Source organism: Dermochelys coriacea, chromosome 3, assembly GCF_009764565.3.
Source record: "Dermochelys coriacea isolate rDerCor1 chromosome 3, rDerCor1.pri.v4, whole genome shotgun sequence".
Lineage (NCBI taxonomy): Eukaryota > Metazoa > Chordata > Testudines > Dermochelyidae > Dermochelys > Dermochelys coriacea.
Window position 1 is genome coordinate 99805638 of NC_050070.1, and position 15753 is coordinate 99821390.

General features: G+C 40.2%; 1 protein-coding gene across 2 annotated transcripts in view; it reads left to right on the plus strand.

The window, feature by feature from the left end:
• LAMA2 (laminin subunit alpha 2) overlaps positions 1-15753 on the plus strand; it is a 492564-nt gene that overhangs the window by 269764 nt on the left and 207047 nt on the right. For both annotated transcript variants that reach the window (XM_038397415.2, XM_043510932.1), the window contains exons 13-15: positions 7109-7210; positions 7826-8037; positions 15488-15599. In XM_038397415.2, coding sequence (XP_038253343.1) covers positions 7109-7210; positions 7826-8037; positions 15488-15599 — 426 coding nt within the window. The remainder of the gene's footprint in view (positions 1-7108; positions 7211-7825; positions 8038-15487; positions 15600-15753) is intronic.

Below are 15753 nucleotides of genomic sequence, written 5' to 3' on the forward strand. Positions count from 1 at the left end.
ATCCTGCTTTCCATCTGTATTTCATAATTAGGCAAAACTCCTATTGACTTCAGTGGCATTGATGGAAGTTTACCTAATGATTAAAATAGTAGACAGAAAATAAAAAATATCACTTAGTATGTTATTCTATTAAATGTTAAAATCTTTTATCTTTAATACTCTTAAAATCAGTGTTGCCATAGCTAACTAAAATATGTCATGTCAGTATTTGCAGTATTCCCTAAAGTATTAAAGGAAAATTGAGAGATCCAGAGCTGTCCTACTTTGTGTTCAGGCTTGTATATATTCAGATATTTTTGAATAACATTAGATTCAAAAAGTTTATTATTCTACTGAGATATTTCCTTTTCCCTTGCTGTGACTTGAAGGTGTAGTTAGAAATATTAGGGCTCTTCTTCTAAAACTCCAGGTCAATAGCAAAGTATCCTCAGCTAAAAAAAAAGTATCAAAAGGATAAAAATATATCAAAGATCTGGACAAAAGAGAAAACAGAGGAGAGTATAAATGTAAAACACTAGCTCCATAGGTCGTAAATATGGAAGATAGGACACCTCTATTTAAAGTTTTTTAGTTTATGGATCAAAATTCAATGTCACTAATTTTTTCATGAATGAATGCTACTAAAAAACTACAGTATTTCTTAACATTTCCTTACAGAGTGAGCCTCTCTGAAACATTAAACAGTCACATACAAAATATTTTTCAGTTGCAATATAACTTAGGAAATGATCCTGCAACCTGCTGAGCAATTCCTGGAGTGCTGAACACTCTCAGTTTATCTTGAATTCAATGCAATTTTAGTGAGCTTGCAGGATGGAGCCTTAACTCATCATCTGGTACAGACAGAAGAAGAAAGATTATTGGGTTTTTTTGTAGAAAAGTTTTCTTCTTGCTTAATCATTCCCTTCTCTATTCCCCTTTCTTATTCTTCCCATAATTTTTTTTAAGAAGATACTTTGTGATCTCACAGCTATACCAACTTGAGCATTACCATACATATGGGAAAATCTGCCTGTCTCATTAAATCCCTGATGCAGTGTGTTGCATACGTACCATATGATTACTGGTGACATCAGGTTATATTGCACAATAATTGTAAAGTTACTTGTAAATATGTTGTTTCTTCCCCTCCAGGCTGAATTAAGACAAATGCACATGGAAAGAAGATTCTTGTGTTTTTGTTTTATTTTAATTGGCTAAACTTGATACACATGATAATGAAAGACTTGCAGTACTAGTTACCTTCAAGCACAGTGTGGACTGGTGCTGTGCGGCCTTCTTCTACAGAGCTTAGGTACAGCACCTGAATGTTGACTAGCTTCATTCCTCTTATTTCTGTCCTAGAATCGCTCTTCAGCAAAGACTGGAAATCAGGTCAAATCATACTAACCTGTGATTTATGCTATTGATATGCATATAGTACCCAATACTTGCCAACATTTGGAAAATATAAGGAGAGAAATAAGGATGCTTCTTTTTACCTCTGTTGATATACATGGGGATATATATAAGAGCTTTTTTGCAGGGATGTAGTGGGATTAGTGAAAATGTTGCTAAAATACTTGTTCTTCCCATGGCTTCTAACTTGTTGGAATCCCCATGGTTCTGTTATCCCTCCTGTTCAGTGTATATGTAGAGTATTGTTGCTGAGGGAAAAAATTAGATGATACGATATGCAGTGCCAAGAATATGTGGATGGCACTTGGTTGTACATCTCCTTTTGTTGAATCTGGCTTCTCTAGTCTGCTCTGTTAACAGAATGTAACAGAGAACATAAGAAGAGCCATACTGGGTCAGACCCAAGGTCCATCTAGCCCAGTATCCTGTCTTCTGACAGTGGCCAGTGTCAGGTGCCCTGGTGGGAATGAATAGAACAGGTAATCATCAAATGATCCATTCCCTGTCACTCATTCCCAGCCTCTGGCAAACAGAGGCTAGGGACACCATAGGTAGGGCTATGTTTTTTCCAGATAAGATGGTAGTCATTCTGCTGTGTAGGGAGAAATGGGGAGGTCTTGCTCCATCATTTGTAGTATCTGCATTCTCTGATGGGCCCCAGTCAATCAAAACTCTTAACTTTAAGAGCATGAGTCGTTCCATTCATGCTTACATGGTTTTCTAAATCATGGCCATAGTTGCAGCATCTTGTCATGCCTATTGTCATCTACGTTTTCCCAGGAAGCTGTGGCCCTTCCACTCAGATGCAGACTTTGCTACAAGAACTGGTCAGAAAACTTTGAAATTTCATGAAAAATGGTGATAAGAATTCTGTGGGGAAAAAAATACCAAAAAATTCTTACCAATTTTTGAAGCAACGTTGCTTGCCTCAGTGATTCTTGCGTTTGTCACCATCAAGATAGACTATGACATTGTGAAAAGAAAAGGAGTACTTGTGGCACCTTAGAGACTCACAAATTTATTAGAGCATAAGCTATCGTGAGCTACAGCTCACTTCATCGGATGCATTTGGTGGTAATACCATTTGATATTACCACCAAATGCATCCGATGAAGTGAGCTGTAGCTCACGAAAGCTTATGCTCTAATAAATTTGTGAGTCTCTAAGGTGCCACAAGTACTCCTTTTCTTTTTGCGAATACAGACTAATATGGCTGCTACTCTGAAATATGACATTGTGTTGTACTTGGTGTTAAAAAGAATGCAGAGGATGACCCTTGAAAGAGGACTTAGACTCTTCAGATGATGCAGAGTGCAGCAGTTCTGCTGAATGTTGAGTTGGGTTTATATGAATATTTTTCACTAGTACTCCATGCCATGCTTAATTTGTACCTGGGTGAAAGCACTTGCAGACCCAGAAAATAAAATTTCCACAACTCAAGCTGGGTCTTGGAGGGGCACACATTTCAATCCTGCCGGGGGGTGGGGGGAGGGAATTCCTTCTGATTGGCTGCTTTTACCAATTCCCTCCCCTAAGGAGCCAAAGTCATTTCACAGGAGGAGAAGAAGGAGTCCCAACAGTTACTGGAGGAGCAGAGGTGATGCGTGGGTTGGGGGGTGGAGCAGGGTCAGAACAGATGTGGGGTCAGAATTGATAGGGGGCATGGGGAAGAACTGACGGCAAGCTGGGAATGTTACATGGGGTGGGATCTGAGTTACTACAGAGAATTCTTTCCTGGGTATCTGGCTGATGAATCTTGCCCATATGCTCAGGGTTTAGCGGATCGCCATATTTGGGGTTGGGAAGGAATTTTCCTCTAGGGCAGATTGGAAGAGGCCCTGGAGGTTTTTCACCTTCCTCTGTAGCATGGGGCATGGGTCACTTGCTGAAGGATTCTCTGCTCCTTGAAGTCTTTAAACCACGATTTGAGGACTTCAGTAGCTCAGACATAGGTGAGAGGTTTTTCGCAGGAGTGGGTGGGTGAGATTCTGTGGCCTGCGTTGTGCAGGAGGTCAGACTAGATGATCATAATGGTCCCTTCTGACCTTAATATCTATGAATCTATGAACAGATGTGGGGGAAAATTGATAGGGGGCGGATGGACAGGCAGGTGTGATATTGCTCTCATTTATGTAGAAAATGATAGGGCCCTCCCACTTCTTTCAGACCACTTTAAGTGCTGGGTCCATGCTCTTCTCAACCTTCCTGTTCACTTCCACATACAATTTAAAAAGTGTTGGTTGCAAAATATTTAGTATCCCTAATGGTCTAGGATCCAAATTTGTGAGAAATTCCCTACCATCCTGTGTCCTGCTGCAGAAGTTAAGATCTGCTGTGTTTCTCCTTCTGACTGGATCTGGAACTTAATTGTTTAAGATCACTGGTAGGTCATTCTCAGTTGAGAGTAATCAATAGGAGGATGGGAAGAGGTGTGGCCTAGCCAAAGCTATAAATGTAGAGGCCTCATGAGAGCAGAAAAAGCCCATGACAGAGTGAGTGAGAGCGAGCATAGCAACTGAGTGAGCTGCCAAGGTAAGGAGAGTTTAACTCTAGGGGGAGGAGTCTGAGGGATTTAACCATTAGAAAGGCACCAAATTCCCCAAAAAAGTAACTGATGGAATAAAGAGAACCCAATACACTTCACAAACATCCTCTAAGCTTAGGCTGAATAAAAAAGCAGATAGAACACCAGTAACAGAGGGTGGGGGCTACCCAATTAATGGCACTGAGTGTAATATGTATGATTACCTGCCTCGCAGGCAGATGGTGTATGTGTGCATGTAACGCAAAGCCTTCAGAGACAGAGTACGGGCTCTGGAGGCAAAGGGAGACAGACAGGTACACGAAGGACATACAGCAGTCCCACCTCTTGTCCAACAGTGCTGTACTATTAAGGAGGATGAAAGTCTGGGCAGGAGACCATGAAGCTGGATTGGAGGGGAATGATCCCATAGTTGGGATGCATCTTCTAGATAATGTCACGGTATCCTCTCGCACTGAAGATATCCCTCTTGGCGGGGGAGGGGGGGAGAATTCTAATTATTAGGAAGACACTGGCAATAGCAGAGGAGGAGTCAATTTTTAGAAATACAGATAGTTGGGTTTGTGATGACCAGGAGAACCACAGGGTAAATTGCTTGACAGGTAAGAAGGTAGCAGAATTGCCCTGTTCTGTACATTCCCCCCTGAGGCTGTGGTATGGGCCACGGTCAGAGAGAGGATAATGGGCTAAATGGACCTGGTCAGACTCAGTATGGGAATTCTTATGTTCTTATGAGGCATATTTGTTTATGCAGCACAGTGATTGCAGGACTACAGTTTATGAATTTAAACTGATAGTCTCAGAGTGATTATTTTATGTCATGAAATTTTAAATGTGTTATTAAATTGCCCAAATGTTATGATGGTAGTTCATAAAAATACCAGAATAAAAAACAGAACTGCCCTTCCTAAATTAGGATACTTGACATCAGACGAAGATGAGACTACCACATTCATTTTTACCCATGACTTAAATTGTAACTAAACCTAGGTTGCAACAGAGGAAGGCTAGCAAAAACAACGGCAAATGTAAATGATAACTTCTATCATATTGTGAGACTTCAGTTGTATTGTTAACCACTTCAGTATTACATAGAATACCAGATAAAATACACTTCCAGAGCTGACCAAAGTACCTCATAAGTGCCACTTTGAAACATCAGAGACACATGGTGGGTGAGGTAATATCTTTTATTGGACCAACATCTGTTGGTGAGAGAGACATTACTTGGTCCAATAAAATATATTATCTCACCCACATTTTCTCTCTACTATCCTGAGACCAAAATGCAGCTACAGCAACACTACATACAACTTTGAAACATTGGCGTTCCTGTGCTACCATTATGGTGGCATTTAAAGAAACTCTTCTAACTCTTCAAAGCTGTGATGGCACTATGCGTGGAAGGGTTGACCACTGAGAATTTATATTGTATTCATGTGTTCATTATCTGTGCTAGCTAAAAAGGGACAGGTCAACTAGAGAAAATAAGAATTGACCTCATTCAGACCCTTTCTGAGATTAACTAGACAACTAGACTAAATAAGAACTGACCTGATTTCAACCCTTTCTGAGGTTGAATAAAGCTTGACTATCTTTGCTTTCCTATTGCTTTTCATTCTCCTAATTGCCTACAGGCTCAGTCAGGACTAGAAGCAGAGGTGCCAAAGCACTGCATTAGAGGCTAGGGATTTTTTTTAGGTGTTTTTGGTGTCACCAGAGGCTAGAGGTAGTTTTGTAGACCCAGCTGGTCTGGATAACATTTGAATACACATCCAAACTTTTGGTTGCTTATGAATCCTGGGAGCCTCTTTTAGTTTTCACATGGCTACTAACTATAAAGCCTAAATCCACAGATTTTTATACTTCCATATGTTATCTAAAATGAGCTGATTGCTGCATCTTTAATAAGGAGATTGATTTGTTTTCCCCCTTCTTCTTAAAATACAGTGCACAGGAAAATATGAGCATCCTTGGCTTTCTGGTACATATGTGCAAACATGCCGTGTAACACATCCAGTATGATGAATGATAGAATATAGTACGTTGTTCCCTTGGATCAGTCTTGAGAATAATCATACTGTTCTCCTTCCTGCAGAATACTCACAAGACTTCTCTGTGATCAGCAACATGGATTGGGAAGGGCAGGGAGTTTGCTGTTGTAGGTTGTTCATCTCAGAGGAGATGTTACACTGGAATACAAAACAGACTTTTTTCATATTTTTTTTAAAAAACTGCTCTTTTAACAGTGTTTTGGTGCAAAGCAAACCTGCTGTATTTGCAGTAAACTCAGTCATTCATGACAGTAGTTTTGATTCCTGTCCTAAAAATGATCTATACATGTTGTGATTTTTCTCCGAAAAGTTATTGTCAGGGCCCTGAATTTGGGTGCAAAAACAGAGTAGGAAAAACATACTGAAATGAGATACGACCTGAAGTTATTAGCCTCTTATTATGGAAAGTGACTCAGGCTGAGATAAAGAACATACCATTCCTTTGTTTGACTGCATGAGGACAGACTATTACATTCCTCTATTTTTGGTTACAATTGATATGAAAGCAAAACTCTTTTTCCTTTATGCCAGTTTGCCTTATTGGTATATTTTGCATCAGAATAGGAGATGCTGTATCCATTATTAATTATTATTATTATTGTTGCTTATTATTTGTATTATGGTAGTGCCTACCAGTCCTAGTCCTGAATCAGGGGGACCCCGTTATGCAAAGTGTTGTACAAAACACTGGTTGGTTGATTCTTAAGGAGGCAAGGACCAGATGGGGCTAAAGTAGCTGAAACACATTCAAAACCTATCTTTGAAACAGCCCTTAGCCTTCTACAATGCAGATTGAAGGGAGATGTATTTGCACAGATTTCAAAGCTGTTTCTGAGGAACTGCTGCTGCTTAGTTTTACTGTATTTGGAGTGATTTGCAACCTTTGCCTGGCACTGGGGAAAACATTAGTAGGTGAGAGTGAGTCCTCTCATGCTTGGGGCAGGGAGGGAATGGTTCATAAGGACTTCCTGCTTAAGGCACTAGATCATCCACATCTCCTTTCACAACACTGGAAATCCATTTCCTGGAAATACTGTCATAGGAAAAGAGTAACCCAGAATGGTTAAAGGCATGTTTCCTATCATGTAATAAGCATCATTCTGCTTTATTATAGATAACAGCTGCTGGAGGGCATCTGAAATTTACCATCTCCTATGACCTCACAGGGCAGGAAGAAGCTGTTGAAACAATACTGCAGTCTGATATCATCATAGAGGTAAAGTATTTTCATTTCCAGTGACTGACTTTTGTCCATCTCTTTCATGAACACTGAAGGCTAATAGCATCCAAAAGTGAGCAGGCAAAACCGACATGTAAAGGTGTGTCTGCAGCCAATTTACAGCAACAAATAAGGATCAGAGCTTAATGACTTAAAACTAGATAGGCAAGACTAACTACCCAAAGGAGCCTCTACTAATGTTAGAAAATATTGTAGACTACATTTGTAATGATGAGCAAGAAAAATGAATAAATATAATACATTTGTTCATTGAAATAGCATTTGCAGACACTTTAAACCACTTTACACTTTAAACATCTGTGCTATATAGTATCATGTATACTGTGCTTCAGTGGGTTATCTGGATTTTCTCATACTCATTCAAAGCCACGCTACTGGGTTCCAATTGGGTTACCTGAATTTTGCATGCACTGACTTTTTGCAACAAAGCTCATATCAGGAAGATTAGAAAATCCAGTGCATTCCTGATATAGACTGTTCTTATAAAATATGCTTTCCAGTTCTTCTTTATACCAAATATCTACAATGATACAGCATCTTTTCTACCCTTTTTTATATTTAATTGTATCCCTAACACATCGCTCTCTCTAGGGAGCTGGCTTAAGAATCAGCACTTCAAAGGAGGGCATTCACCTACAGCCATTTGAAGAACACACTGAAGAAATTGTGCTGAAACCGGACTTATTTACTGTACAGGGCACTGACTCTCCAGTCAACAAAAGGGAATTCATGACTGTGCTGGCAAATATAAAGAGGCTCCTCATAAGAGCCACATACAGCTATGGGATGGATGCCATCTACAGGTAGATGTGGGAACTGCATTTATGATAATGTTCTGCAGGCCGTCTGATGAATGCTTTTATTTTCTCTTTGTGCAGGGCTGAGGTTGGTGTAATTTAGAAGGATGCTTATTGTTATTTTTCCTCAATTAAATCTTTAACATTTATTTAAATCTTAACATTTTCAAATAGTCTGCATTTTTCCCATTCTGGCTCTTTTTGGGGGGTGGGGGGCTTCTACTGGCTAACCTACAACAAAGTGAAATCATGTGGACTATTAGGAGAGAATCACAATTCTATAAATACATCTATTTTGAAACACTATATTTCCGTTGTATATGATAAGTGATTCTGATGGGTAATAGTGCTGAGATGCCTTGGTTATGAGAGGAAGATCTTAATTTTTTGTTTCCCCATTTAAAGAATAGAGTATGCCAGGATGTTAAGACCATGCAGGAGAGAGGGATCCTTTAGCTCTCAAAATGAATAAAAACCAAATTGACAAAATGTAGCTAGAGGGATTTTTTTAATCGGTATTGCATCTACAACTAGGTAATCCCAAACCTAATTTCCCTCTGATTTATGTCAGATGATTCTACTGTCTGGTCGTCTTAAAATCAATGGTTTCATTTGAAGTCTTTTGAACTCTTTCTATAAAATGAATGATGTGTGCCCTGAGGAGCTTTATGTGAGCTGGCACAGCAGCAATCCCATTTAGGTGGCTGCAGTGTATAGTCTACAATACCTACAAAACTTTGTGATTCAATCTACAAAGCTAGCATTGGATTTGGAATTTCTGTTAGTGCATTAGTGGACACTGCAGGTAGGCCAAACGTCAGCCTGGTTCCTGGTTCTTTAGATTTATCCTTTGTTAATACACTATTGCTCAGTGACTTGAATCATGTTTGTAAAATTTGGTACTGGAATTAATTCCAGTTTATGTTCCATTGTGGTTTTCCACTCATGAGGTATAATATCTGAAGTGTAGACTAACCCACGAACCAGTCACTTCAGTGATCTTAACCAAGTGGAGGTAGAGGGAGCTGACTGCAATCCTGTGATTACTTGCCTTGAATGAAGTATTATCTAAAAGAGGAGAGTAATCAAAATCTTTGTGTTGCCCTGTTCCACTAGAACACATTCCTAGATATAGTATATGGAACCATCTGCTAACATTTTCAATACTTTCTAATTTCTCACCTTTACTTAGAGAACCTAAAACGTAATCATTTTAAGTACTATCCAGCTGAAACGTGGCAAATAAGTTGAAAGCAAATAAACACCGATTTTGCAAGTGAGCAGAGTGTCTTAAATCACAAAAGCCATTGTTTTAATTCCAAATGGGTTAAACAAAGATTCCAACCTGTAGATGTGGAAATTCAGGTCATGGCAAGCATACAGCTTGCTGATGTCAGCTTTTGTTTAGGTGTCCAGGGAAATTTGTCCCTGTAACATTTGATCTTGCTTCTTTAAACTTAAGAACAAGCTAAGCTGCAAAATTTGGTTCTAGATCTAAATTTTCCTCAACTTAGTAGTGTTTGGATTTGGCATTTTAGTTTGACCCATTGTGGAGGAAAGAGCCTGCCAAAACTTCAGCAAAGGTCAGTAGGGTTCAAATCTGAGTGTCTTGGCATTGGCCGGTCTCTATTTAAAACTTTCTCCTACAAACTGCGAAGTAGTGCCCAGAGTCCTGCCTGCCAAGTTCCAAGTTTCCACTCCTCTTTTGATTCCCCACAGTTTACTTTCTTGACAGAGAACTCCTTTTAACATTTAAAGCTAATATGCTGATTCATAAACTGTGCCATGCAGGTTAAATATGCTAGCTAAACATTGTGAAAACATACATAGACCCCAGACTCTCAGAAACATGATAATGCTTTTCTTATAAGCACTTTTTCTCAAAAGCAGATCTCAAAGCACTTTGTAAAAGAAGGCAAATATTATTTTCCCCATCTGTAAAATGGGGCCCACAGGTGAAGGGATTTGCCAGGACATTCTGGAGGCTGCTGGAAGAACCCAGGACTCCTGATTCCCAGTCCAGTGCCCTGTCCACTAGGTCACACTGCCTCCCTTTAAAGAAGCCCCTTTGTTGCTGAGATGGTGCACAGCATTTTGGGGGCACTTGAGAAGTTCAGGGAAAAAGGAACCTCTCTGCTGAGTAGTATCCTTAGGGAAGCTCAGCAGGAGAACATATGGATGGGTCAGAATAAAAATCCTTTTTATAAGTGCTTTGCAGGGTTGTGGCAGTCTCTCTCCAGTTGTTGGATTATGGTTGGAAATGCAGGTTCCACAAGGGCTATGATAAAAAAGTAGCTGTTAGTCATTTAGAAGAGTGTTCTCTATTTTTATTGTCTTTGGCTAAAAAATGACTTTGAGTTGCTCTCAAAGATGTGTCACTATCTCTGTGGATGTTCTGCCTGTGTTCACCACAGACATAATACTCCTAATCAGTGCTGATGGTACAACCTCCCTTCCACACATAGCCGTTGCTGGTAAATCTGAGATCCACCCACTGGTGTTGTTTAAAGTAGCTTTTTGTGTGTGTATAATACCACCAGTATCATGCAAAGCCTTTCACACTTGGAAGATAGCTTGCTCTTTGGTTATTATGGTATACTGAGTGCTAACAGGGTGCTCAGTGCTGTACAATATTGAGGAAGACATGGTGTGAAACCCAAGCTACCACTGAAGTCTATGGAGGTTTTGCTAAGATTTCACCCAGGGCCTCTGTAATTAAGTTGATCTTTTGATGTCCATTACATCACACATGTACTGCTAATTTCCAATGAGTGCCTAGGTCTGACTGTGTTATTTTCTGTTAGATTCCATTTCATTCTTATAAAACACTGTAGGCCCTGGGGCTACGTGGTAATGCTCTTTACTATCTTGCAAAATACCTGATTCAATTCTCAGTTGGATGAATACTCAATAATAATCTTGCACATTAAAATAAATGTATAATATTCTGTTTTCTCCATAGTGGATTTGGCTAAACATTAACTTTATTTCCTGTTCCCTTGGCCCTACGAGCCTTGGGAGTACTATAGGGAAAATCTTTAAGAGTCTGTGTGCTTTGTGTCACTCAGCAGTGACTCTTCTGGCTGCTTAAAGACTAGTGTTGATGGGTTCTGAAGGAAGTCAGACTTCCCCAGAAAACTCAGATAGCCCCAAGACTAGGAGTGTGAAAAAATAAATGTATGTGTAAAAATGTTCCTTGAGAATGTGACAGAGATGCAGAGGTCCCACTCCATCTGGTAAGCATTTGAGTGTAATTAGGTTTCTCCAGTGGGTAAGTTCCACCTCAGAAAAGCAGCAGAAACTCACTACCTTTAAATACCCTGTTCTTTTAAATAGAGCAAATATTCAAACTTCTAATGACTTCACATCTGCAAGAATTTTCAAGGGTGATTTTATAGTTTTGTGTTTGAGAATCTCTCCACGGAGAGAGAGAGAAAATGAGTTGCACAAAATCATACAGAACGGAGAATTGAACCCAGATGTTCTGAGTTCCAGTCAGCCTGAGCCTTAACCAGAAGATCATCCCCATCCCCTCTATTTTTTATCCTGACAGAAGGATAAAAAAACAAGCCATAAAAATTTCAGTATCATAATAATTTGAGGATACTTCATATTAATGTGTAATGACTGATGTGCCCTTGACTAAGCAACAGCATTTGATCTTGAATGTCTTGTGGATTATTTTAAAGCTAGGGATGCAATTATTACTGTATCTCATAATTAGGAAGTTTCCTCAAATTAACATCTAAATAAAAGCCCATTTAGAGAGGATAAAAACATGAGGAGAAGAGAGAAATGCATCAGAAGTTTTGAAAGTGATTGTTGCTTTTCTGCCTAAATTGGGAGACTCTGTTAAAGCTTGTGGAATCTTTCAAATTGATTGAACTTTTAAAAAGTATGTATTGTAGTTGTTATTTAATCCAGTATTGTTTAGACTCTGTTCTAAGGAAGCCTGTAGTAATAACATTGATTCTTCACTGTTAATATTTGCCAGTGCAGCTAATGTAAATGTGGTGTAGACTGAGATGGGCACTGGAGAGCAGTTGTAGAAATCTTGATAAAGACAATATATTACTTGCAGTCTGAAATAGACTCATCACTTAACATGGCTGCTACTTTGAAACCACTAAAATAGAGGGGAGGAGGATGGGAAAGGCAAAGCAGTGGGGTCCCTAAGTATACAGAATTAGCTAAAAGACAAATGAACAACGCTCAGGTCAGTACCTCATGTTACTTACACAGCTGATGTGATTCAGATGCTTGCCATAACAGGCAGTAAACTATGCTGATACTGTCTGAAATGTCTCCTTCCTTTTTAATCTTATTTGTATTTAGAAGTCAGCAGTTGCCTGCTGACAGTAACAGTCAGCTTAAATATTTGGTCTAGATGTTGAATCTCAGATTGTTCACGTATCTCCAGAATCCAGTGCTCCATTACTGCCAGCATTATGTATTTTAATGAATGCAGAATGGCACGGAGGAATAGAAATTACAACAATGAAGTGGAAAAAATGCACTGCAGCTTTCTTCAATGAGTAACTGTTTAACACTGAAAACTGTTAAACACATTAAAATCCCATTTAGCAAACAGCAGAACCTAATGAAAATTGGAAGTATTCAGTGAATACAAATGTGAAATAATATTAGATGAAATGTTTCTGTGTGTAACAGTTTCTCCTTGTTCTAAATTATATTACACAGAGCGGGGAGCAGGCCAGCTGTAATCAATAGGCAAATGGGATTCAACATTTCACTGGCAATTTTTGTTTTGCCTATAGGTCTTTCTTTCTAAATTCTTTGATTTATTCTGTGCCTTTTTCTAGCTTTTCAGTAATGTTTCTTTAATATCTAAAGGGCTAGGGATTGTTCATAGAAAGTAGAACTCAAAAAATGTAATTGCACAATTGATTTGTAGCAAGGAGCAAGGTAAATAATGAAGGAGAGAGGGAGCTTTCTGGAGACTCAGGGGTGAACTCAGCTCATCCTCTCTGGGTTGAGTTTTATTGCAGGGGTTCTAGGTTTTGTCTGAATTGATCCCAATTTGGCAAAAGTCTCTAGCTGTGCATTAAATTCAAGCCATGGCAAAAAATAACTCCCTTGTAAACCACACAGAGTATCTCTTACATTTCCCCAGACTCCATGCTCTACCATCTAGTACAGGGGTAGGCAAACTTTTTGGCCTGAGGGCCACATCTGGGTATGGAAATTGTATGGCAGGCGATGAATGCGCACAAAATTGAGGGTTGGGGTGCAGGAGGGGGTGAGGGCTCCAGCTGGAGGTGCGGGCTCTGGAGTCGGGCTGGGGATGAGGGGTTGGGAGTGCAGGAGGATGCTTCAGACTGGGACTAAGGGGTTCAGAGGGCGGGAGGGGGGCTCAGGCTGGGATAGGAGGTTGGAGCGTGGGAGGGGGTCAGGGGGTGCAGACTCCAGGCGGCGCTTACCTCAAGCAGCTCCCAGAAGCAGCGGCATGTCCCCCTTCCGGCTCCTGTGCAGCCAGGCGGCTCTGCATGCTGCCCTGTTCACAAGCGCTGCCCCGCAGCTCCGAATGGCTGCGGTTCCTGGCCAATGGGAGCTGCGGAGCAGCACCTGGGGCAGTGTGCGGAGCCCTCCTCCACGTAGGAGTCAGAGCGGGGACATGCTGCTGCTTCCAGGAGCCACACACTGACCCCACTCCCCAGCTGGAGTACCTGAGCGGGGCAAGCCCCGGATCCTGCTCCCCGGTGCGAAATCGAAGGCCGGATTAAAACGTCTGGAGGGCCGGATGCGGCCCCTCGGCCATAGTTTGCCTACCCCTGTTATAGTAGCTAATCCCCCTTCCTTTCTTTTCATCTGTTCCCCTCTTTCTCTGTGAGAGCAATCCATGTATAGCTGGTTAGGGAAATAGATTCTTTTTTCCTGTAGAAAATTTTGAGACTGTGTGTGTGTGTGTGCATTTTTTCAAATCAACATTTTTTTTTTCAGTTTTTGGCAACCAAAACACCAAACTTTTTTGTTTGAAAATCAAATAGTTTTCAGTTTTTCAGTGAACGTTGATTTTTTTTTCACAAAAATTGTGAAATTATTGTGCCAAAAAAACTATTTTCCTTTGAAAATGCAGTGTGGTGGAAAGTTTTCAAACACCACTAGTAATAAAGGTCTCCTTTAAGGATGCTAAGTGAAAATAGGCTAAGCTGCACCTCACTAATTCAAATGGTGTACCTCTGAGCCATAGGTGTAGTTTCACTTCTATTTTTAGGGCTAGGGGGCAACTCCAGTTAGGCCAATGGGGCCACAGGTGTGTGAGGGACGGGGGGCATATTCTGTGCCTGCCCCAGGCTTGCAGTTTTGGGGATCAACAGACTCCTGTCCCTTTCCCCCCAAAAACTCTGAGCCCTGGCTGAGAATCAACCCCACAAATCCCAGCCTGCTATCAGCCAGTGGGGTATCTCTGAAACAGGGTGCAGCAGAGATGCATGATCCCTTCCAGGACTCACCAAAAGATTTGCACAGTCTGTCCAGTGTGCAAGGAGATGGGGTGACTTACAACACAAATTTGTATTAAAATAGCTGTCAGCTGTGATGAAGTACTTTCTTGACTTGCTAATTTATACATTTTTGAGTGAAGGTTTTTTAAATAATCAAAATAATACTTAAAGTTTTGCCAAGTCATTTATGGAGAGCATGGAATATTGGAGCATTTTTTCTGACTGGGTAAAATGATTGATTTTTTTTTTGGCTCCTTAATTTTTTCAAAGGAATAGAAAGAAAGTTACTAGTGAGGGGTTTTAGAGCTAGTTGCCACTGAGATATATATCAGCCATATCACTGAGATGCCAAAACAATTCCACGAGAGGTAGACTTAACATTTTCTTTCAGTTTTCTGCTGCAAGATTATGGAAACAATAGAAATTCCTGTGTGTGTGTCTTCTCTTTTTGTGGCATTTGGAGAACTGGAACTAATGACTCTTATGTGCAAGGTATAGAATTCTTCCTGCACAGAGCTGATAAGTTGAAATCTTTTTCAAAAGGGCAAATCTGCAGAAGAAAAATGTCCAATAATCAAAGCTCAGTAATGTAATGTTTTAAGCAGGAGAAAGTTGTTTTACAGTCTAAAATTCTTTGCTACTTCATTTGCGACAAGCAGGCTATTTATATGTACATCTGTAATGGAAGCTAAAGCATACAACTTGCGTGCCAAGAATAGTCTTTCTCTTACAGATACAGTATTCTGAGTTTTCAAGTGTGTGCTGACCATATTCTTCTTCACATGATGAACAGAAATAGCTAAAGCCTGCAGACATTAGTCTAGGAAATTGAGACATTGGATAAATATGAATGCCTTCCTATATTTAAGCAAGTAAATGAGAATAGCACACCGAGTCTCCCCATTCACTTTTAGTTGTATGCAAGTGTACTGATCTGCCTTCTATACTTGGTTTGTGAGTTAACTATTTTATTTTTGTTAATCTAAACTCAGGTTGAGTGGGGTTAGCCTTGAAGCTGCTGATCGTTATTCAACTGGTAAGAAGGTGGCATCTTCTGTGGAGGTTTGTCAGTGTCCTCCAGGGTATGGTGGTACCTCCTGCGAAGTGAGTATCCATGTGGAGCTGAGATATATTTCAGTGCAAATCACCTGTGCTAATGCCACAGTCTATTGGAGCTGCCTGTTGATGCAACATATCAAATGAGCCGTTTGATAGATTCACTTTCTCTTGGATTTTAGATCGAATGGGAAATTGCTGC